The sequence below is a fragment of the Plecotus auritus genome (assembly GCF_963455305.1).
Source record: "Plecotus auritus genome assembly, chromosome: 5".
Lineage (NCBI taxonomy): Eukaryota > Metazoa > Chordata > Mammalia > Chiroptera > Vespertilionidae > Plecotus > Plecotus auritus.
The window spans coordinates 78,621,943-78,647,264 of NC_137776.1; the positions used below are offsets into that span (position 1 = coordinate 78,621,943).

Below are 25,322 nucleotides of genomic sequence, written 5' to 3' on the forward strand. Positions count from 1 at the left end.
TATTTGTTATTAGATTATAAAACAAACTTATTAGTGAAGCAGTGTTAAGAAAGAGCTGTATTTCACCATTCAAGGAAGATGATTTTTTTTATAGTACACTTTGACCCTCCAATTACTTCTTCTTCCCTTTGTAATCAGATTCCTTTCAATTTGCAGATGGACATTTGGGGGCAAAGGTAATTTAGTTCTATGAAGTCTTATTCTTTAAGACAAGCTGCATATAAGATGAACAAGAACCATAAATTTAATTTGCCCATTATATAGACATGCAGTGTGAAGTCAGATGGTGTAGGGTACAGTTTACTTCCTGTTACAAACTTGATTTGAGAGCTGAGTTAAGCCATTGAATTACCAGTATCTTGGCTTCCTCACCACAACATGGAGTAATAATAACCAATCTTTGAAACTCATCAACAATGAAATGAGACCTTATATACCATTCTAACTAGGACATTTGGGAGGCTTGAGGCAGACACAAAGATACCTTGGGGAAAACAGTATTTGTTTTCAGGATAGACAGGAATTGGAAATGACAATGAGCAGTACTTGAGACAGCCCAGCTCATCTCCTGTTAAAGGCCATCTGGTATTATTCTTTCTGCAAGTTGGCTCCATTCCTCTTTCTATGGTATCCTAGTGAGCTTCTCCCACATGTGGGCCCCAGTGGCAACTCTGGACTTGAATCTATCATGACCTTTCGGTTTACTTACTATATAGAAAGCCACCCAGCCTCCAGCTTCCGGCCTCCTAAGTGTTTTTCAAATATGTCAAACTCACTCCCACATTGGGGCCTTTGTACTTGCACTTCCTTCTTCCTGAAATGCTCTTCCCCTAACTCTTCACCTGTCTTGCTCCTTCACTTCCTTTAAACCTCTGTGCAAATCTCAGCCTTTTAAAGAGGCATTCCCTGAACACTCTGACTAATATTATACCATCTGGTATTCTTTTTATCTACTTTTATTTTCTTAATAGTGACTATCACTATCTGACTTTTGTTCACCCTCTCACACAGTCAATATTGGCTGAATGATATATTTTATGACTAAATGAAAGAATTAATGCCTGACTCATCCAGATTTATAACTAGATTTCTAAGAGGATCAAAATGATCCATTTCATACTTTTCAAAAGGAACCACTCCAATCAAATGCTGGCCAGCCTATGAGTTGCCTTCTTATGTCATCTGTCCCACCCATTGGTCTATTCAGAGAGAACTGAGATGGGATCAGTTCACACAGTACAGAGTGCAGGTACTTACAGTGCCAGGCAGGCAGATTCCCTAAGTGGGTCTTATGTGGTCCAACCCTGATGGCACCTTGAGTTTTGTGAAGCACCAGCTAATAGACACAGAGAGGCCATATACCTTTGACTAGAAATGTCAAGGTCAGGAACTAAGTTGGCTTTTCTCAGTACTAGCTCTCTGGTCTCAGTCATAATTTACCTTAATTTAATTTTTTTCCCTGCTCTGAAATTTTTATTGAATTTTATGAGCAATTAATAATATAGTTAATGTTTTTTTAATTCCCTTTGAGCCTGTTGCTACTTTATGAGAATATTTATGTAGTTTAACTCCTGAAATCCTCATAACCATCTTGTGAGGTAGGGACTATAAGTATCTTCATTTTGAAGTAAGGAAATGTGGGAATAGAGAGAGAATAAGTTGCCTGAGATTGCTCAGTGAGTTAACAGAACCAAGATTCAAACCCGGGAAGCCTGATCCGACCTCTTCATCTAACAAGATTATTTCATACATTCATTCCCCTTCGGGGCTTATCAAAAAAATCGTTATTTTCTTAGAAACCACATTCTGAGGGGGTAAACACATGCAAATGTGCTTTTAAAATGTCAACATATTTTGAGTTAGCTATTCTTAATAAACATCTAAAATATAACAAACATACCTTTGGGTCTGTGCAGTTTGACAGGCTTACAATCTAGTATTCTCTATGATCTATGCATCTGTTTTTATGTATTTACACTAGAAACTTAAAATATTTTGCCCAAATTGACAGTTTTCAATGAAGACATTTGCCAATTTTTATAATAAGCAAATATCCAGGCCCTAAAACACTGTGCTCCACTTTAAATAAGTTACAGTTTATACTAATACTAAGGGCAACAGTTTTGTTGTTTTTGTTTTGTTTTTGTGAGCTATGCTCACAATAAGTATATAAACACATATGTATAAAAGAGATGCTTGAAAAGAATTCACTGAAAACCCATTATTTAGCATTTTCCATATGTGTGGCACTATGTTAAACACTGAGAGATGTACAATGATGTATATTACAACGTTCTAAATTTATGTCACAGGCTTTTTTTGTGAACCTCAAGAATAAACTTGAAAAGTCAGTATGTGACTGCCTCAATCCTTTGTAATATCATGCAGAGTAGACAGAAATCAATAGTTCTATCCCTTGTACCTATGTACCTTTCTACCACCAACTGGTATGTACTCATGGAGATCTTATCTTTAAAGAGGATTGAGTGTTCCCATTACATTATATTGAAGCAAGTGCAAATTTATTTATCCTTGTATTTTTTTAAAGATTTTTTTATTCATTTTTTGAGAGAGAGCAAGAAAGAGAGAGAAACATTAATATGACAGTGAAAGATTGATTGGCTATCTCTTGTAGGCCTCCTCCCACTGGGGATCAAACCTACAACCAGGGCATGTGCCCTGACCCAGAATCAAATCAACAAACTTTCCATGCATGGGACAATGACCAACCAACTGAGCCACACCAGCCAGAGCTATCCTTGTATTTTATAGTAAGGGCTGTATAGGGATGAGAAAAAGGCCATATTTACAAATATCCATCCATGGGCTGCTATTCTTTTCTATCTTCAAGTAGCATGTTAGTTCTAGTCTTGTTTTGTTTTGCATTTGCACTTTTTAGAAAAGGCCATAATTTTCTCTATAGTCTTGATTTCCATCATTTTGGCAAAATTGTTCAAGGTCACCATGGTCCATATTAATTAATCATGTGTGCCTCATGGATTTCCTCTGTCAGTAGTACATATCAGTATGATTAATGGTTCAGAGTTCATATTTAAGAATCTGATTGGATAACTGTCGTTTCATTTGTTGGAACTTATAATTCAAAAAACATTGATGAAGTTGTCCAAGAAAAGAGGGCAATGCAAGTCAGTTTTACTTATTATGAACAACAAAGTGTAGTCATTTTTTTTTAATGGAAATAGGCTCCGTACTGCAGTGTACTCCCTGGGCCTCAGCTTTGAGATTAGGGAGGAACATTAACTCTTTAAAGTGACTATAGGCAGCATTAGGTGGTAGCTCTGGACTGTGAAAGAGAAACTATCATAATGTGTTAAAGGCTTCATTCCTGGGAGAATGAGAGTTCATGAATGCTTTTGTTTTGTTTCTAATAGGGAGTAATAGTTAACTTTTTTACTTTAAAAATATATTTATTTATTAATTATAAAATCAATTATGTACTTACATAAAGAGATGTACTATTTTATAAGGGTCATGGGTATTTATTATTAAAATTAAAATAAAGGAAATCAAATAAGTTTTTAAAAATCCCCTGAAATCTTACTGTTTTAGTAATCAATAAAAATAAGATAGAAACTATAATAGTTGGATGTACAAAGACAAATACTTCACAAAAGGGGGGAAATCAATAAACATATACTTTTTTAGTATTCAAAGTATCAATAAGCATCTACTTTACTACTATTTAAAGAATACATAGTATATACTTTATTGATATTCTAAGAAATTCCAATACAATCAATAAATGGAAAGGATTTTATTGTCAACAAGCCATTTAAACTTAGTTGTTTCATTTTTCCAGCATATGTGGTATTTAGCCTGCAGGTAGTCTCTTTACTGGAGAATGTATGGGATAAGACCAGCAATTTCATATATGATTGTACATGGAAGTCCAAGAATGTCTTGGGATTTTCTAGATTTTACATATGAGATTATGCTCTATTTATATTATGAGATGTATTTGTAATCTTTAATACAGACATAAATGATCCACATTGTTTAAAATATAATTTTTGAATACATTCTTCTCATGTTTGATATTTATGCCTCAACCACTATGAAACTCAGACTGTTATTAAAAAGAACCTTTCCATCTTTCTTTACACTGAATTCCGGCTCTTGCAGATCTTTTACAATTTCTGCTTTGAAATCAGGTGGGGCTGTGATACTAAAGTTGCAGGTTTCTGTCAAAAAATCCCAAAGCAGGTCTCCATTTTCATTGCCATCAATAAAACAGTCAGATATATCCATGGTGGACAGAAGGTCGTAACACTCATACTTAATCTCCAACTTGTCTAGCATCTGAGTGACATCAGTGGATGTGATGTACTGGCAGAGGTCATCTCGGGGTAAGCGGGATCCATACTTTCTCCATAGCTTGTCCCAGGCACTGGTTCCTGTGAGAGAACAAAGTCATGCTTTCATTCACTCTTTCTTTCATTTACCTACCCTGCCAGGCAGTGCATTAGATATTTGGGATAGAATAGTCTCTTAAAAAAATATCCTTGCCTTTGTGTAGCTTTATTCAAGGAGTGAGGAATTGGGGGTAGGGAGGAAGTTAAATAAATAAATAAATAAATAAATTACATATCAGATGATACTAAGTGCAAATGATAACAAATCAGAGCAAAAAAACAAGGAAGTCAAAGAGTTGGATGGTTTGCTGTTTTATATAGGGTGGTTATAGACAGTCTCTCTTATGACATGACATTTGAGCACAGACATGACAAACCATCTATAATAAAGAAGGGTAATATGCCAATTAAACCGACATCTTCCAGACGTCATTCCGGACATCCTTCTTGATGAAGCCAGGGCCGAAGGGAAACCAGCCCAGTCCCGCGTGCCTGCGGGCGGCCCGAGGGAAGCCAGCCGGGGTCCCAGGTGCCTGCTGGCGGCCGGAGGAGGGAAGATTACTCCAGGAGCAATTGCAAAGGACTTGAGGCAGGAACATGCTTGGCATGTTTAAGAACTAGTTAGGAAGCTGGTGAGATTGGAATTAAGTGAATAAGAGGGAAAGTGGCAGGAGATAGAAAGCCACTGAAGTGCTGTCTGATAGAACCTACTGGACTGAAGGCATGTTCCGTATCTTCATTGTCCCATAAAGTAGCCACTTGTGGCTATGGAGCATTTTAACTGTGGCTGTGTGACTGAGAAAATGTATTTTATGTTATAATTCATCTTAGGTTATTTAAATTTAAATTTCAGTATCCAAATGGGGCTTCCATATTGACATTAGAGTGACTTAACCTGATTTGCATTTTAATAAGATCACTCTGGCCACACAGATGAGAAGCAAGTATAGGGGCATAAGGACAGAAGCTGGGAGAGCAGTAAGAAGGTGGCTGCAATCACCTGGGTGACAGATGATGGTAACTTGGACCAGCGAGTTTGGAGGTGATGACAAGTGGTTGGATGTTTTATATGCTACACTCCTACATACATTGCCAGTTGCCAACAATTTCCGTACTGGGTGTGAGTAAAAACAACAACACAAAAAAGTCAGTAATAACCCCAATAATTTTGACCCAAGCACCTAAAAAGAGAGAATTGCCATTATTAGAAGTGGGAAGAATGAGGGAGGAGTAGTTTTACATGTATCACATTTAGAAATGTAAATTTGAGATACCTATTGGGCATCCAGGTGGTGATAGAATCAAGACAGGTGTTTGTTAGTTTTGATTTCAAAGGAGAGCATGTAAGAGTAAAAACTGAAATCAAAAGAAAGAGCACAATAAATATAATAATGATTTACTCAAACTAAAGACTCATGTCTATCCATTTACTACATTCTGCTTTGGACTGCTAGGTTGATTTCTATAGGTTTTGTCCCCAACTTTAAAGGATGTTCTAGCAATATCTGTTGTATTTACTTTTGAAAACCCAGCCCCATGTAGAAGCCAAGAGAAGCCTAGAGGAGAGAGACAAAGGCTATTGGACTATTCTTCTGACATTTCATAATTGAGATGAGGTTTGTTATTTAGTCTCCCAGAATCTCAGTTTTATAAGATGGGACAACCATACTTACCTCAAATGCACCGGAAAGTATTAAATGAGATACTCTAAGTGAATCATTGTACAATGCTAAGCACACAGCAGGTGTGTAGTAAGTACTTACAAAATAAATGAACATTACATTATGAAATTAGTTTGATAATTTCTACTGGTTATAATCTTGAGACTGTGAAAAAGCAAACTTGCTGTTCAGAAATCAATGATTATAATAAATCAAAACAAATGAAAATCGATCTGTGGACCTTCTAATACATGCCTGTAATAATGGCTGTTACATACACAGATGGTACAGTGAATTAAAAGTGGACACTAATGCCCAACTGCTTAAGTATGAAGCCTGGCTTTTCCTCTTTCTAAACTTTTTGAACTTGTGCCTCAGTTTTATCAACTGTAATGCAGAAATAATAATAGAATCTATCCACAGAATTTCTGCAGGGATTAACTGAGTTTAAAATGTAAGGCAGAACCATGACTGGCACATAGTAAACATTGTTGAAGGGTTACATAATTAAGCTGGACTTGGCTAAAGCAATATAAGAGAACTATATTTTCTATGAACTTCCAGGATTAAAAGTGAAGATTTCAAAGGCTTGAATTTATTTTGGTTCCCAAACCTCTTTTATGATCTAATGAAAGTAACCGACTCTCTGGAAAAGTACTCAAACAAGACACACCCACAACAGTTGTGCATGTAATCACAGGATGCTCAGACACCCCTTCAGACTAAGCTGAAGTCCCCAGATTTAACTAAATAAAAGAGACGATTCAAGGCAGGAAATAGTAAGTAATAAATAGCCTAGATAACTGATGTTCCACTTGTATTTCAGAAGATTAAGTGATAACTGCACGATATGCTCTAGGAATTGGAATGAAGCAGAAAACAATAAAACCTCAGTTCAATGGGAAAAAATGAGGGTCATGAGTATATATTAAAAGATCTTTCATTCCAATACATTGATTGTCATCCCGAAAAAGAATTTGCCTTACAAATAAGACTTTATAAGAACATAAATATTTCAGCGGTTAAGGAGAGGCTCTGTTATAATTTTTTCAACCTGGCAGAGAAAAAAGAAAAACACTAATTGCAGAAAATGTGCTGGTGTCAGTGTTCTGTGACTTGGTGCCTTTTCTGAGCTGAGCAATTATACACTTTCTGACGGATGCATTATCATAATGGCTCTCGGTGGGAATAGCATATGGTTTTACTTTTGTTTTCAACATGGAATAAACCAGATTGTTTTTTCCCACTGTATTAAAAATCACACACGGGATTCACCTCCTTCCTTATTCAGGTAAGGAGAGGGAAGGACAGAAAACTTGAGTGCTCTCCTTTTGGCTAAGCTCCCTTAACCAGACACACTGCATATTAATTAACAACTCATTCAACTAATACCTGCCTACTACATTTGCAGAAAAACATGTCACTGACATCATTTTAGTGTGTGATACACCTCTTTTGTTCTTAGTTTTCTTCTTTTTATTTTCAAATTGAATCTTTTATCTTCATAATCAGGAATTTCTGCTCGTTATAGTTAAATGAAATGGGCTAGTTCTGTAATGGGTCCTTGGCAACAGAGAGGCAAGCCTCTCTCCCCTCAAGCAACACGTACTCTAATGGGCTGACCAGCAAATGCTCGCATTTAATTCTGACTTCAATTTCTCTTTCTTCTCCTCATGAGTTCCACTTGCCTACCCTTCATTGCTTTTGTCCACCTATGTCAGTGTAGACTGTGAATGTGTGAATATGTAATCTTTATTGAGTCTTTTATTTCTGTTTATTAAACTTATCTTCAAATCTCCAGAACTGTCTATGTTATCTATCTGATTCCATGTCCATCATGTAGTAAGTTTTAGCTAAAACATGGTATTTATTTGTGTGTTTTTTGGAAGGACATTCACTTGGATAACATGAAGGAGAAATAATAAGCAATTATTCAGTTCAATTCAAACACATTTACTGAGTGTCTTCTAGGTGCCAAGGGCTTTGCAAGATCTGAGAGTAGAAATAAGAGGCAGAGCCCCCTGCTCTCAAGGAACTCTCCTTAAACTCCCCACATGCCTCTAATAGGAAACTCAGCACATGGCTGAAAGTGTTCACACATCTGGTCTGAATCTTCCATTAAATTAGCAGCCTTTCCAAGGAAAAGGAAAAGCAGTCTTTGCAACCTTCAGAGCCCAGCAGTGACGGACTACAGGAGCTCAATAAAAGCTGAATGAACCACACATACACAATGACCATCCTGGGCAGCCAGCGTGGAACTGAGCATTCTGTGTTTTGAATACGGCTGAACACACCTGGATCCTTAGCCAAGCTAGGTACTCTGCATAATTAAATCTAGAAACTGACCCCATATTTCATTATCTTCTAATGCAAAAATGAGTATCTATATGGTGCTCAAATAAATGAATAACTCAGTCTATTAAGAGGAAATAAGTTGTCCTTTCAGTAACAGGTCAGTGACTAAGATCGACAGACAAGAGCCTTAGCTGTGATATTTAATATGACCACATAGAACAAGATGTTAATGCAGACATACCTTTATCTGCCTGGATAAGACAATGGCTAGATGAGTGCTCTTAGAAATGTAATTTAATTTAATGATGAAATTTAATTTAGGCTTTCGGAATCTGTCTACAATGAGCACTCAATTTTCTTCATTGCAGTGAAGCTATGAATGACAATACTGCCCTGGAATCAAGGAAATATACAAACAGGTTTCTTCACTTCTAGGTAATTATAAAGTGGATTCCATTTAGAAAGCGACTGAGAGAAACCTGATAAAAACAGAGCCTAATGTGAATTATTTTGGTGTAGGTGTTCCAAGTTTTAGGGCAATATTTAAGTTTAAGGAATGTTTTCATTGGACAAGTATGGAGAATGGGGTTTCAGGAATTATAATTTGGGCTGAGAAGACTGTTTAGGGCAATGGCTTTTATACAGGAGTGAGGAGGGAAGTTGACTGGGCATCTCAGATGCCCTGGAGAGCTTTCTCAAGCTTGTTTACTATCCACAGAATCAGCTGGCAGACAGGGAATCGAAATGAAAATGAAAAAAAAAAAATGACTAAATAAAAATGTGGATCAATCCTATACATGTTGATTGACAATGATATAAAACAAACCTGACTGGACATTTCTTGTGATTAAATTTGTTTCCACTGTTGGAAACTGACCATGACTATTTTTCTAAGTGCTGACCCATATGTTTATATTGGCTGTATTAATACAACAAAGCAATTTCTGCTACTATTATAAAAGGAAACTGCAGCCACTTCTATACACTAAGTGGGCAATATAATTTTTCTTGGGAAAATATGTTGTTGATAAGAGAAATTTATAGGTGCATAAATTTATTGAGGTGAGAGAGATAGAGTAAAAGGGAGTTTGCTTTATGGAAGGGGAAGTAAGGAGTTGGTATCTTAGAGAAAGTACTGAGCTAAGAGGATATGGGTGAGGTCTGAGAGAAGTTATGACTAGGTGAAGGGAAAGTGGGCCCCAACTGAGCAAGAGAAAGGCTTGAAAAAGAGTGGCTGTGAGACGTTGATACTAAATTCTGTTTCTGTTATTCTTCCTCCTCATAGACGTCAACATCTCCCCAATCAAAGAACGGTGCTTTGGTGAATGAAGGAAATAGATCTATGCCCATGTTTGGGGTAAAGCAGACAGGATCAAAAAAGGTAGCTGCAGCACATGCAAGGTTTGGCCATAAGAAATCCAAAGTTGAACTGTGAGAAGTTTGGAGCAAACAGTGGCTGGCAACCATCAGATGCATGACCCCAGGTTTCCTCAGGAGTCACAGAGCAAATGATAGGTGACCAAGTCACTTGGGATAAGGGCTTCAGTCATTTACTCTGGATTGTTAAGAGTTAAGTATTAGCCATTCGGGTTACACTAAGTTGATGACAATTTTATTTCCTTAAAGGTGGAGTATTTTCTTTAACTGCAAAAAAAAAAAAAAAAAAAAAAACACACACACACACACAACAAACTGTATTGCATAAGATGGTTTGTTTTTAATTTTTTACTTATACTTAATAACTCTCCTGATAAACAGAAGCAATAAAGCTATAACTTTTAGCCTTAATAGAGAAGTGGAAAGTCCAAAATAAAATACCTAAACCTATTTTTCCATTTGCTAAGTGGTTCTTTAAAAATAAATGTATATATTTCTTCTATAGCTGTATAAAATGTTCTAAGAAGTGTATATGGTAAAGAAAGGAAGTAATGAGTTGTTACTAATTCAACAACTATTATCTGTTGCATGCTTATGTCTAGGATCAGTAACCATTAACAGTATTTCCTCTTTGGGATACCTATTTGCAATGCTGTGTGCAGTAATGAAGAATTATGAACTGCAAACCGAAAAAGTTAGTAAAATATTTTCACCATCAAATCACACTGACTAAATAATATTTGACTTAAAATACTTTAGAAAAAGCTAACTTTTTAAACCTTTACTCCTTTTCTTTGATTTTCCCCATGAAAGTATATAGACATAGTACATATGAATCACATATATGCATATGTGCAATAATGTAGGTATGATTATCCAGAAATAGCCCTTGAATAAACTTAGATTCATAGACCAAGTTCACACTGCTAGGAAGTGACTCAGCATTCTTGCTTCATGTATCATCATATGTTTCACTGGGCCTGTTTCAGTTTGCACATTTCTCAATGCCAATATACCATGGCTTATATTAACTGATTCATGATATAGCCAGCAGAATCTTGTATCCATAAGGACACTTAGTCAATTCTCAGTTGCTTGTAGACTGCTCATGCCACTTTCTAAACAGGCTGTCTTTTTCTTATTGGTAGACATTTACTCATAGAAAGCTGCCCCTTGACACTCAAATACTTTACTTCTGAAAATATTTAAGAATAAACCGAACATAAGAGTGGGTCTTCTAAGGATATTCAATACATTCTAAAATCAAACATATGACTTCTGGATGAATTGCTGTTCCTGTCTACAACACTTTTTCTGTACAAGTGATACAGATTGTCAAAAATAGGCTGCCTTTAATGTTGATAATTAAGTTTACTTTTGAATTGGTAAGTGTAGAACAAAGTGCTTTACCCAAGTGTCCTAATTTAGAGAGAGATTAGCAGGAAGCATCCAGTTCACATAAGCACTTCTAAATAGGAAGACAGATCTCTCCCACTTAAATGAGTATTTCTAACTAACCAGAGATAAAAATAGTATATAAAAATGTTCCCTTGGGGAAGAGGTTGTGAACAGGAGTGCTCACTTGCCAGACTCCCACATGAGTTCAAACCCTGGATTAAGGTTAACAACCATGTTTATCATCCTTAACGCCATTCTTCATATTTAAGAGAAAAATGGATTTTGTGACATGGATTTTTGAGTACAGGGTCTGGTATAAGCTTAAGAAGATAGAAACTATTTTATATCTACAATTAACCTGCCTTGCACTGCATGGACAGTCATAAAGATTGACAAATGAAAGAAATTATAAAGTAATGAATTCAACAATTACAATGCCTCATTTGCTAACATGTTTACTTATGCTTTCTGTGTGGTACTTATTATATCCCTGGAAGCAACAGGAGAGGATCAAATGCCTTATTGAAAAATAAAGCACATAAAACAAAACAAGTGAACTATTTTTAAATAGTGACCCGGTGCACAAAATTCATGCACATTAAAAGGGGATTAATTAGAGGAAATAATTTAATATTGCTATTTGCCCTTTCTCTATAATGGAAGTGTCAGAGATGAAAGAAAACTAGTAAAATGTATATGAAAACCTTCCTCTTGTCAAGAGTCTGGGACTCACCACGGGACCCAGAGTCAAGTCCCTGCCCACCCACATGCACCTCAAAATCACATGAGACCCAAACCCGGCTAGCCCCTCCCCTCCCATTGGGCTAGATCCAGACCCGGCCAATCCCACCCTTGTCAAGCCCTGCCAGGCAAGGGTTGTAGCCTCAGGTCCCCTGGCCCAGCGCCAGGATGGGGGGCATGGCTTGAGGTCCCCCAGCCCAGACCAGGGTGGGGGGCATGCCTTGAGGTCCTCCGTCAAGCCCCGCCAGGTGGGGGACACAGCCTGAGATCCCCTGTCAAGCCCCACTGGGTGGGGGGCATGGCCTGAGGTCCCCTGTCAAGCCCAGCCAGGCAGGGGGTGCAGCCTCAGGTCCCCTGGCCCAGTGCTGGGGTGGGGGGCGCGGCCTGAAGTCCCCTGTCAAGCCCTACCTGGTGGGGGCATGGCCTGAGGTCACCCGGCCTGGCACTGGGGCAGGGGGAGCAGCCTGAGGTCCCCTAGCCCAGCACCAGGACGGGAAGTGCACCTTGAGGTCCCCCGTCAAGCCCCGCTGGGTGGGGGGCGTGGCCTCAGGTCCCCTGGCCTGGCACCGGGGCATGGGTCTCGGCCTGAGGTCACCTGTCAAGCCCCACGGGGGCAGGGGAGGGCATAGCCTCAGGTCCCTGCTGATTGCTCATTAAGGCTCCTTATGGGAACTTGGCCTCAGCTGTGGGTGCATCCATCTTTGTGATGGAGTGATGGTCAATTAGCATATTCCCTCTCTATTAGATAGGATAGTTATTTGAGAAAACCTATAATGAACAGTATTGATAATGGCTCTAGAAATGCAAATTAGCCAAATATGATGGTACCTCAAATAGTTTAACCTTTATTTATTTATTAATAAACATCACAGAGTGTAAAGAGAGAGTATATTCAATGGACACAAAAGAGCAAACAGAAATATTTATTATTTTTAGTCTCATTTAAAAAGTTATTAACAGTTGTATTTGCTCTATGTGATATAAAAAATAATTTACATATAGATAACAAATTTTCTCAGGAGAAAGAAGTAAATAGACATTTAATGCCAGGAGACCCCCTAAATTGGGGGCTGTTGTGAAGGCCTTTCCTCATACAGCCTTCAAACACATGCATCCATACATATATGCACTATTGTTGTCTATTCAGGCTGGATAAAAATAACTTACCTGACACAAGAACAATAAGAATCTTAGCATTGGTAGCTAAGAGACTATGGAAGAACTTCAGGGTAGCTGGGATATCTTTTACATAATACAGCATCTAGAAATGAAGGAAAAAAGACATGAGACACTTTTCTACATCAACATCTTTGTGTGCTTGGACCAGATACTCACTAGAAAGTGTGATTTTCACATGGAGTGGATTTTACTGGACAAAACACTTAAGATATCTAAAAAGTAAAAATGTTATAGAATAAACATTTTTTGGGGAAAAGGGAAACTTTTATTTGCTCAACTAGAGCCAAATGATTTTAAATTTACTCTTTCTGGTTTTAATAACACTGATATCTACAGCTGGAGACACTCAGTCTCTGCTCCACGTGGAGGCGATGCTTCTAGGCTTACTCCATATTTGGTGCCTTTTAATTTTCTGGGAGAAAATGGTGCCGGCACCATAAACACGGACTCCATTTCATGGAACGTTTCTTTAAAATTAAGGCCTTTGTACCTTTGTACTAGCTTCACCATATGCTTACAGATGCTTTTTTTAAATCATGGAAAACGTGAAAAGCTCTGACGTTGACATATTCTCTAGGAAAGGATTGGATAAAGCATGAAGTTACATGCTTGGTCGCAAGATGCTAAGAGTCAGTCTACCCATCCTATATAATAAAAGCCTAATATGCTAAGTGTCCAGTCATCCCATCATTAGTTCAACCAATCAAATCATAATATGCTAAGGCTGTTCAACTGCTCACTATGACGTGCACTAACCACCAGGGGGTAGACTCTCCAACCAGTAGGTTAGCTTGCTGCTGGGGTCCGGCCGATCGGGTCTGAGGGAGATGGGACAGACATGCTCTGGAGCCCTCCTGCAGTCCCTTCCCAGCTGGCCAACCTCCTGTGTCCCTCCCTGGCCCCGATTGTGCACTGGTGGGGTCCCTCAGCCTGGCCTGCACCCTCTCGCAATCTGGGACCCCTTGGGGCATGTTGGAGAACCGTTTTAGCCTGATCCCATTCAATGCAGGAGCTGCCCCCTGATGGTAAGTGCACTCCCACGGGGGGAGCGCCGCTCAGCCAGATGCCAGGCTCACAGCTGGTGAGCGCAGAGGAGGTGGCAGGAGCCTCTCCTGCCTCCATAGCAGTCGGACATCCCCCGAGGGCTCCTGGACTGCGAGAGGGCACAGGCCAGGCTGAGGGACAACCCCCGCCCCTGAATGTACGAATTTCGTGCACGGGGCCTTTAGTTTTTAATAATTCTGGAGGATCTCTGGTGAAGTGCAGAGAGAGGCCTATACACTCAACAGAGAGAGAGCTTGGGATTATACAATAGCAGTGGAAAATTATCCCTCAGGGCTTGAATTCTTGGCATCTATCTTCATAAATACTTACTTCTTATACTTCATATTCATCTCTCTTGGACAATAATTCAATATTCTATGTAGATTTCCATGATAGAATTTATTATTGCGTAAAACAAAACCAACTTGCCTAGCCAGTGTAGCTCAGTGGTTGGTGTGTCAGCTTACACATTGAAAGATCACAGGTTCAATTCCTGGTCATACCTGGGATGCAAGTTTGATCTCTGGTCCCAGTTGAGGCCCATGCAGAAGATGACTGATTGATGTATCTCTCTCACATTAATATATATATATATATATATATATATATATATATATATATATATCTTTCTATCTCTCTCTCTCTCCCCTGCGCCTCTCTTTTTGCCTCTCCCTCCCTCTCCTTTCCACTCTCTCTAAAAATCCTCAGGTGAGGATTAATAACAACAACAAAAAAACACACACAACATAATCTATGCCCCTCTCGCTTGAACATGGCCTATGCTGCCTCAGCAGCATATTTCGTATTGTCATTCCATGGTGTTCACCACAGGGACCACACATAGGCAGGTATCCAGGTACAGCTAGGCCATAAGATGGCTATGACATGACGTGGTGAAAAGTGGAGGTGGACCATACTAGATGCTCTGAAATTTTATCTAATAGACTCTGAGATTCTCTGTAGTTGACTGTGAATATTAAGTTGAAAGAATGTTATGAGAGTGTTAGGACTATGAGGAACAATGAAGAGATAGAGGCACAGCACTGAAAAATGCAGAGTAGACAGAGAGTAAGAGAGGAATAGAGTCATAATTCAGAAGAAGCAGTTGCTGTAAGAAAAATCAAATGTGGAAGCTTTGAGAGAAATGGGAGAATGACTTCTGAAGCTGCAAAATTTTATAACAGGCCAAGAATAGATCCAGGGCATAAGTGGATAGCTTTTGATAAAAGGAGGCTTTTGTAATAAGATGAAAGGAAGATATGATGGGTACAGTTGCAGCTTTGTTTGTAAATTTGGAGGGTGAAGAAAGATGAGTTTCCATCTGGTGGTTTCTCTTTTCCCTATACACTATGAAGTGAGCCATTGGTTGGTAATGAGTGGTGGGATAAGGGTTACAGGAGGGGTAGGGGAGAGAGGGAGGTATAAAATAGTTGTATGAGGAGGTGGGAAGCAAGTCTAATAGAGAAATATCATAGGCTCACTGGGCACTCCCTTACAGGTAAAGGATTTTGTCAGCTGAGAGAACAGAGGTGTAGGATTGACTGAATATTCCAATTTTAAGTTTATTCTTTTGGAGTAACTGTTCTTGTGGACTATAGAAAATAAGGAACATGTTGTTATTAATTTATTTCTAAAATATACACATCTTCTAAGGGATGCCCATACACCTATATGCTATGCAGAAAGAGCAGTGAAAATATGACTCCATACTATCTACTGAATAATTACCCCCTTTAGAAGAAATATACTGCCAGTGCTTGACCACGGAAATAAATTCCTACTGAATGACTAACTGATTTTAATCACTTAATTAACCTGAGAAATCATCTAACCTGCCCCTTTTGTCACATGCACACTAGCCAGGTCATCAACAGAAGGCAAAAGCAGGAGGATTCAGAAAAATTTTGAGACGTTGGCCCAATCTGTGGTCGACAAACTGCGGCTCGCGAGCCACATGCGGCTCTTTGGCCCCTTGAGTGTGGCTCTCCCACAAAATACCACAGCCTGGACGAATCTATTTTGAAGAAGTGGCGTTAGAAGAAGTTTAAGTTTAAAAAATTTGGCTCTCCAAAGAAATTTCAATAGTACTGTTGATATTTGGCTCTGTTGACTAATGAGTTTGCCAACCACTGATCTAGACCATTAGAGTTACTGGAGAACTGTGTTAGGATATGTTACACTCTGCAGTCCTCAAATCTACTGTCCTCAAATCTATCTGTGAACTTTCAGTCCTATGAAAATTAATTAAGCCAACAGTGAAAAAAATCAATAAGTTTTGAGTTGAGAAAACTGGCTTTTTTTTAATGTTACAGAGAATTTCTTAGTATTATTAACATCTTTATCCTCAATTTGAATATGCTCACTTACAAAACCAGATTCTCATTTTTCTTTTTAAAGTTAGAATAGTAGGCACTCTTCATACATATTTCTGAAAAATCTCCTTTCTGAGCGTTTGTAACAATAAATACTTCTTACCTGAATCATATGAATAAAGTCCCACTTCTGAAGTTCTCTATTCTCCATCACTCTATTTTGATATTCAGATGATGTCTCCTTATGCCAAGCAAACTTTATGTTCTCAAGGTTTGATGACTTGGCTACAAACTCTAAAATACAGAAAAGAGGTGGCACACAATCTATTTTAATTGCAAATGTGCAAATGTGGAACCGATTTCCACTTAGAATTTTAATGCAATCAATGTTATATACATAACAAATATAAAACACAGTTTTCCTTTTTATGTAGCTCTGGAAGACCAGAAAGTTCATCTTGATTTTTTTCTAGTATTAAATGAATTTAGAGATGAAAGAAAGAGTCAATAAGAAAAAATTAGGAGGACCCTGATCAAACATAGGTTATATTATCTCAGTATTAATAGGGAATCAATTCATGGGTTTTATCGATGGAAAACTGATATAAAACAGGTGATATGATTTTGTAACCCAGGAGTCAGCAAATATGGTGCATGGACCATATCTGGCCCAGTACCTATTTTTAAGTGAACTGCAAGCTGAATGGCTGGGGGAAGGGGGTCAAATGGGGAAAAAGGAGACTTATGTAAAACTTTAGACAATAAAAAACAAAGCAAAAAAAATAAAAACAAACAAACATACGATTCTACTTCCTGACTCCATGCCTCTGTCTTTTATATCTCATGCCATTACTCTTATAAATTACTGAACAAAATCAAAATAAGAATATTATTTTGTTATATGTGAAAATAATAAATTCATATTTTAGTGTTTATAAATGAAGTTTTATTGGAATATATCCACAGTCATTAGTTTATATATTCTCTATGACAGCCTTTGTGCTACTATGGTAGAGTTGATTAGTTGTGACAGATTCTGTGGTCTTCTAAATTTAAAACTTTACAACTTTTTGGCCTTTTTCAGAAAAAGTTTGCAGATTTCTACCACAACCTATTAATCATAAGACCTTTAAGGACAGAGATTCTGATTAAATACTTCTGAATGAATTACTAACTCTGTCTCTAAGAATAAACATCAAAAATAATAATTGATGGCCAGTGAATGGATGGAAAGTCAGTAAGTAAAGGACTTTAATTATTCATTGTTCATATTCTAAGGTGTTTATCCCTGCCAAGGAAACAAATTGATTAGGTTCTTCTCCCATTAAGCTTACTGAGAACATACTACAATAACAATGCTGTTCATGATTAAAGGAGCAAATTTGGGATGATAAGCCTTTTGGGACAGAATTTGACATATAGCACCATGGGTTACAGGTACCTTTGTACTTGGCAATTTGTTCAGCACTTGGTTCAACAACTTCATTGTTAATATGAACTCCTGGGAATTGATCCTGCACTTTGGTGAGAATTTGAAGATCAATTTCACCTAGAATACAAGCATAGGAAACAGATGACATTGGTCCAAAAAGAAATGATTAAGAATAATTTGAGCCAGTTTATTTGTCTTAGTTTTACTAGGAAAGTCCAGCATGTATAAAGAATAGTGCTCAATTGTTTCACTGCCACATTGTCTATGATGCAGAACAGCTAGGTTGTATGTAGTAATAATAATGTAATTTGAGGAGGGCTATGATTGCTATTCATTCATTCATTCATTCATTCATATAACATTTATTCAATATCTATTATTGTATTACATACATTTCATCTAAGATGCCATTGATCATAGGATATAATCAATCCTTACTTTTGTATTAGTGTCAGAAAAAAAAGTTAATTATAATTTTAAGATATCATTAACTAGAAAATGTATCCCAATTTCACAGATGTTAAAATATAAAAATATATGTACCTTAGAATAAACTAGGCTAGGCAAGAAGCATACCAAAATATATGTTATATGCAAAATATGTCAGGTATAAAAAAGGGTACAAAAGTATGTCCGACCATGGTCTAGTGGAAGAGAACCCTGACTGGGCTGAGGTGGGAAGAGGAAAGGAGACAGTGAGGGAGAGGATAGGAAGAGGCCAAAGAGATAAAAAGCTTCTTGGAGAAAGACCACTCCTGAGCTCTGTGTTATAGCATAAGTAGAAGTTAGCCCAGAGATTTCTGGGGAAATAAGGAAGGAACTCCAGGTAGAGAGGACAGGAAGATGGAGGCATGATGTTGGAAGCAGAGCATTATACGTGGGACTACGGGTAGTTCAGAGTTCTGAAATATTGGGCAAGGCATAGCCTCCAAGAAAGACATGATACCAGAGAGGTAAATGGATAGGAGGTTTTAGTGGAATTGATATTTAGTCATTAATTCATGCATCAACTATTAATTGATTGTTGACTCTGTGCCAGACACTGTACTAGGCTCTAGCAAATGATGACAAGAAGAGACACAGATACCTGCCCTGATGAAAATACCTTACATTCTCTCTTAACTGAGACACAGATACCTGCCCTGATGAAAATTTAGCCTGTAAGTGACTGCAAGAGAGAGATGGTGGTAAGTTGGATGGATTTGAGTCTCAAACCTGTTTTCTTCACTTACTAGGTATATATGACCTTTGGCAATTTGCTTTACCTCTTTAAGCTGTAATTTCCTCAACACAAAAATAGCAATGATGGCACATAATTTATTAGTTGTGAGTGTTACATGAGTCAAAGCATTTAAAGCACAGTGCAAGATAGAGTCGGCAACCAATAAATGTTAGCTGTTCGTTTTTATTATTATTGAGTTCCTCTTTTTAAAAATATGTCTTCTCTCCCTATCACTGATGCTACAAATTTAAGTTTTGCACTTTTACTCTCTTAGGTTATGATGTTGACACCTTCACTAAAACAGACCTATGTGCTGGCAAGACTAGTATATTAAAATGATTTTAGTCTTTAATGTTTTGGCATAAATTACATTGACAGAAATTTTTCATGGTTAAATATGGCAGGCAACAAAATCATAAATCATGAGACTTGGAGGTTTAAGAGGAAGGGGATGAGGAAGATAAATCAGATAGAATACAATATGCTAATGTGAGACAGGAAGGGAGTATAATGGTGTAATAAGAGCCCCAAGTACTGGTAATAGGAGATGGTGGGGAACTGGGGGGAGGAGTGGGATGGAGGCTGAAATGGAGAATGAAGAGCCTGTGTGACAGTTTTCTCCAAAGCTGGCCGTACCGACATGAAACCTTTAATTTCGTCCTTTTCAATTCCAGCTGCCATTTATTGCTCACCTACTATTTATCAAACATTGTACAGGGACTTTAATTGGAACATCTCATTTAATCCTGATCACTATACTGTCACAAACTCCACAAGATTATTCCCAACCAGAAAAGGTGCCTTGAGTAATTTGACACTCAGCTCAGCGGGTATTAGTATGCCTAAAGTTTAGGGCACATTTGGCTAATTCTAAAGTATTTGCTCTAACTATTTCTATATAATAAAAGGCTAATATGCAAATTGTCCCCTCGACCGGGAGTTTGACCAGGGGTTTAACCTGGAATTAGACCAGGGGGCGGAACCAGCCGGCCAACCACCTGCAGCCCCTCCCCCTGGCCCAATCAGCCCTTGATCTGGGCGTGCAGGCCAGACCCCACCTGTGCACAAATTCATGCACTGGGCCTCTAGTTTAATAATGAGACCAAATACTAAAAGGGCACAGGAAGTTTTTATTCTTCTCCACAGTAACTATTTTTGAAGGGTAAATACAATAACTAAGGCAAAGGCTGCTAAGAAAAGCTGTAGGCTAATGAGTAACAGACAGATTCCCACTTGCCCCAAAAGACCAGAAGCCAAAAGTTCTGTTCTTGCCTCTACCACCCTAGCCATACATTTTTAAATTAAAAAAATTATCAATTACGAGGACCCCAATTACCTCATTTTGAAACTCAGATAGTTGAAATGCAATCATTTTCCCCCTGGGGCTTGATCAGCTCTTCCCCTAAGATGGACCCTGACATTTTGGTACTCTCCAAATGGCAAAATGTTATCTAGCATATCCTTAGGGTATGTTCCTATCTTGTCACTTTCCTAACCAGCACAATGTTCTGTCACAGTCAGAGCCAGCCAGTACCTTCTTCTAGGGCAGTGGTCGGCAAACTCATTAATCAACAGAGCCAAATATCAACAGTACAATGATAGAAATTTCTTTTGAGAGCCAAATTTTTTAAACTTAAACTTCTTCTAACATCACTTCTTCAAAATAGACTCACCCAGGCCATGGTATTTTGTGGAAGAGCCACACGCAAGGGGCCAAAGAGCCGCATGTGGCTCGCGAGCCGCAGTTTGCCAACCACGGTCCTAGGGCAATGATAGAGCACTCAATGCTAGAATTACAATTGAAACATAGAAACCATGGTTCACATAACAACCTCTAGAGTGTGAGCCCATGTGTAGACATGAGACGTCCATGTAGTCACTGTTGGATTCCTAGCAGAAATGAATGAACAACAAGGGGAGATACTGAAACTATTTCCTCTGGAATTAGCACATAAAATCCATTTCTGAATTTGTAAGTTCAGGTGACCATACTCCTGCTTGCCAGGGACAGTTCCACTTGATGCTTACTGTGCTAATGCCCTATCTGGATTTATTTCTTATTTTAAGTTGTTTTTTTATTTCTAACAAAATATTATTATTAAAAAATTTTTTTTGAAAATAGGTTTTTAAAATAACTGTTTAATATATAGACAAATAAAATAAAACAACTTGCTTGATAAATAAATATTTTTAAAAGTTATAATAACTTTAATTATTTTGCCCACTCCCTCCAATTTTCACTCTTAAAAGTATCCCAAGTTTGACAATAAATAATGTCACCATGCTCATAAGTCAATGCTGTATTTGTTTTTTATAATGGACTCTATTATTCTTATTATAGATAGATAGATGATAGAGAGATAGAGATAGAGATAGAGACAGAGATAGAGATATAGAGATAGATAGAGAGATAGAGAAAGAAAGAGATCATGTAAGATAATGTATTTATTGGTATCATATCCTTCATAGTTTATTTTCTAGTATCCTTCAAAAATAGGAGACATGCATTTGTTTTAAAAATGATATATATATGAACTTCTTCCCCAACAAAAAGAGAGTTAATAAAGAGGTAGTTCAAATGTTCTATAAAATTAAAATCTAGTCTAAACATTTAGCATTTTGTTATATGTATTTTCATGGTACATCACCTATACCAGTGGTTGGCAAACTCAGTCAACAGAGCCAAATATCAACAGTACAACGATTGAAATTTCTTTTGAGAGCCAAATTTTTTAAACTTAAACTATATAGGTAGGTACATTGTTATTAACTTAATTAGGGTACTTCTAAGCTGGCCTTTGCTAAAAACTCAAGGGGCCAAAGAGCCGCATGTGGCTCGCGAGCCGGTTTGCCGACCACTGACCTATACTGTTTAATATCCATCTAAGCTTTGCTCCTTCCTTCATCCTCCTTCCCTGGTCATCTGCAAGTTTTCCTGTTAAAAGTTTCTTTACATTCTCTTTCTCATCTCTACTAGCCATGCCTTTGTTCAGGCTCAAATAATCTATCTCTTGGAATATTGCGATAATATCCTAAAAATTCAGTCTATGTTTTCTAAACTTTGACTTCCTCAAAGCCACCACTACAACAACAATTTAAGACCCCAATCACCACACTTTGAAACTCAGATAGTTGAAATGCAATCATTTTCCTTCTGCTCAACAAGCTCATCCCTGCTTATAACCTTCTAATGATTAAACAACTGGGTAAAGCCCAAACTTCTTAACTAAGCATAGACCACCCTGCCTGGTTCCTTTTACTCATGTCTCACAACTTCATATTTTGAAACTTTTGGCTCCAGAAACCAGATTCTTACATTTTCATCCTTCTCATCCTTTCTTTGCCCCATGTACACCATGCTCTTCCACACTCTATTTTCCATGCTATCCCCTCTTACAGGATTATTCTCCCCTTACTTCCTCACTTCATCTGACTAACTCCTATGCATCTTGAACACTTCCACAAAAGACTGATGCCTTGGTAGTCTTTCCCATAGAGCCTGGAAGTATCATCAGAATCCTCAGACAGAAACTACCCATCAGTTGACTGGCGATGGCAACACAGATAAAATGTTCTTGAGTTCCTTGATCTTATTTTATTTGCTAGGGGAGGCTTGATTCCAATGAGTTTCTTAAACAGAATCAAAGACTCTAAAATGGTAGATTGAACAACATCAATCACTGAGAAGTATATGAGGGGTTATCAGACCCTATAGAACCATGAACCAGCAGTAAAGAGATTTAAAAAAAAGAAGAAGACCATTTGTTCTTTCTCAACTGAATCCTTCTGAGCAGGAGCTATAACATTATGAATGTGCTCTAGTATCAGACATTAAGTGCTCTGTAAATGCTTTTAGAGAGCACACAAGCTAAACTAATATGCCAAAAGAATGGAGGAGAGTAAACTAGAAATGAATCAATCAAATCTTTCAGCAATTCTGAGCAAAATCAGGGGTAAACAAAAGAAATGTGGAAGCCAACAGCCTGCTTTTTTATTGTGCATTGCAAAACCTTCTGGGAATCTTAAATTTGAGATTCCCAGAAAACAGCATTTAAGGAAAATAAGGCAATACATGTTTATTTTATAGTCAGTCTCCTCTCACAGATTATTTCATTAGGCATTGCTTGATCATAATTCTGACAAATGTGGACTACTTATTTTGGACATCCTAAGCCTTTAGATATATAATGTCAACAGTTATCTGTTTTCCCCAAAGCTTTGGAACAAAATATACAAAGTTTCTTGTGACAAATGGAAAAATTATAATGATTAAACAAATCTATTCAAATATACCATCCTTCTTTTCTTTCTCTCCCCTTTCCCCTTCCCTTCCCTCCCTTCCTTTCCTTTCTCTTCCCCTCTCCACCCCTCACTTCCTTTCTGCTCCTCTTCTCCTCCATTCAGTTTCTCCCCTCTCCCCTCCATGACTACCTAAGCAAACTAATAATTTTGGTGTCTGCACTTTATGATGATGTAACTGATTTTCTCAGTTGATCAATATGTGGAACTTGAGTAAAATTAGAAAGATCCAGACATGCATCAACACCAATCACAAATTTTCTATTAGGCTGGATTGTGGATTTTTTTCTGTTCTGTTCACTCCTGTGTTATTTCTATCAAACAGAATATGCTGACTTTTTTATTTGGAAAGTTAAATGAAAACTACATTTTCAAACTCTCCTTCCTTGCAAATCTCTTTCCTTTGTATCACCCTTTCTTCAAATCAGCCACAACTATAGGATGACTTCTCATGTCTCCTTCCTGGGCTAAGATGAGTGTTTTGCTTAATTTTTTCAGACATATATTTTTGTGGTTATAATAGTTTGCTTTCATATAAGTCATATTTTAAATGTATCATGTCTATATTTAAAGAGGGACATAAAATTGACATCCCTGATATGGAATTTATAAAAAAGTTCAAGAACAAGAAAGTGGAGGGATGGGAATTTCATCTTTTAGACAACATTTCTTCACTTCCTGAATTTCAAGTATATATTTAATGAGATAGCAGAGTAGTTTTTGCTTGGAATCCAAGGTCATCTGATTAAAAATGGAAAAAATTAAAATATTAAAGGCTAAAAAGAGAAAAAGTAAATATAGTATTCACCAGAATTACTTCATACAACATTTTTTATATCTCTACCCCTTAAATTACACATCTATAAATTAGGAATACTATGGTCTATGCTATAAGGTCATTGCAAAGGTTAGAGACATTATATGGAGATAATTTACCACAGTTCATGATATATAGTAATTACTCAATAAGTTGAAGTTATTATACATTAATTCAAGAAATATTTTTGAGCACCTACTGAATGCCAGGTGCTAATCACTGGAGATTTAGCAACAAATAAAGCAGACATAAACATCCAACCTTTAGGGACGGTGTTAAGTCCCATGGAGAAAACCAAGGCAAAAAACAGTGAGAGGAAGCCGTGAACGGGGTCTCTTTGATTTCCCACTGGGTGATCAAGTACACTTCATGGAAAAGGTGACATTTAAGAGAAATCTGAAAGAGCCTGGGAATGAGGGAAATGAAGATTTCCCTTCCTAAGCGGGAAGCTCCATACTAAAATGACAACTTGGAAAAGCACTCATCGTACATTCATGATGCTTGTCCTTCTAACTGAGCCTATGCTACATGAATCACAAATCCCAACTTGAGAACCCTGTGGCTTCTCCAAATGAGAAAATCTACAGGTCAAGAAAATGGGGGATTAAAGACTGTCAAGATATCTCCTGCCATTTGATTTCCATCTATTCCTGCTTCATTTCTCATATCAAAATATATGTGAATTCTTCAGATTATCAGCAGGAAAAATTTATTTTATTACATGTTGCATTAAGATGATTATCTTCCTTGTTCCCTCTACTAGAATACAAGCACACACAAAAAAAATGTTTCTAGGAAGAAAAATTGCCCAGATAACCTTGTGCTTAGTGATGAAAAATAATTTCAGCTATGGGTTTGCAACCAGTGGGAAAACAATCTGATTTTAAGTTGCAGTGTGAAAGATATAAGATTCTTGACAATTCTCTTCCATTCTTTTCCATTATCTCTTTCCCTCTCTCTCTCTATCTCTCTCTGTCTCTCTCTCTCCCCCCCCCCCCCTCCCCTACACCCTGGATGCCTCAGTATTGAGGTAGTATGGGAAAATGATTGTAGAATATTAAAATAGCTGTAGGGTCTCAGGACGGGGATTATAAATATAAATTCTGAGTCAAAAGGGCATTGCCATTTGCTTTGGTGTGCCTTCTGGCTGTTGGCCCAGGAATAATACTGAC

General features: G+C 37.6%; 1 protein-coding gene across 2 annotated transcripts in view; it reads right to left on the bottom strand.

Annotated features, from left to right (window-relative positions):
• Nucleotides 1–3,485: 3,485 nt before the first annotated feature.
• Nucleotides 3,486–25,322, bottom strand: part of HNMT (histamine N-methyltransferase) — a 35,725-nt gene continuing 13,888 nt past the window's right edge. The window contains exons 3-7 of one of the 2 annotated variants that reach the window (XM_080669326.1): nucleotides 17,822–17,929; nucleotides 16,544–16,674; nucleotides 13,013–13,106; nucleotides 5,374–5,487; nucleotides 3,492–4,415 (exon numbers count right to left, since the gene is read on the bottom strand). In XM_080669326.1, the coding sequence (XP_080525452.1) occupies nucleotides 4,060–4,415; nucleotides 5,374–5,487; nucleotides 13,013–13,106; nucleotides 16,544–16,674; nucleotides 17,822–17,929 (803 nt within the window). In that variant the 3' untranslated portion in view covers nucleotides 3,492–4,059. Of the gene's footprint in view, nucleotides 4,416–5,373; nucleotides 5,488–13,012; nucleotides 13,107–16,543; nucleotides 16,675–17,821; nucleotides 17,930–25,322 lie in introns of both variants that reach the window. The other variant, XM_080669327.1, reaches the window with a different exon arrangement.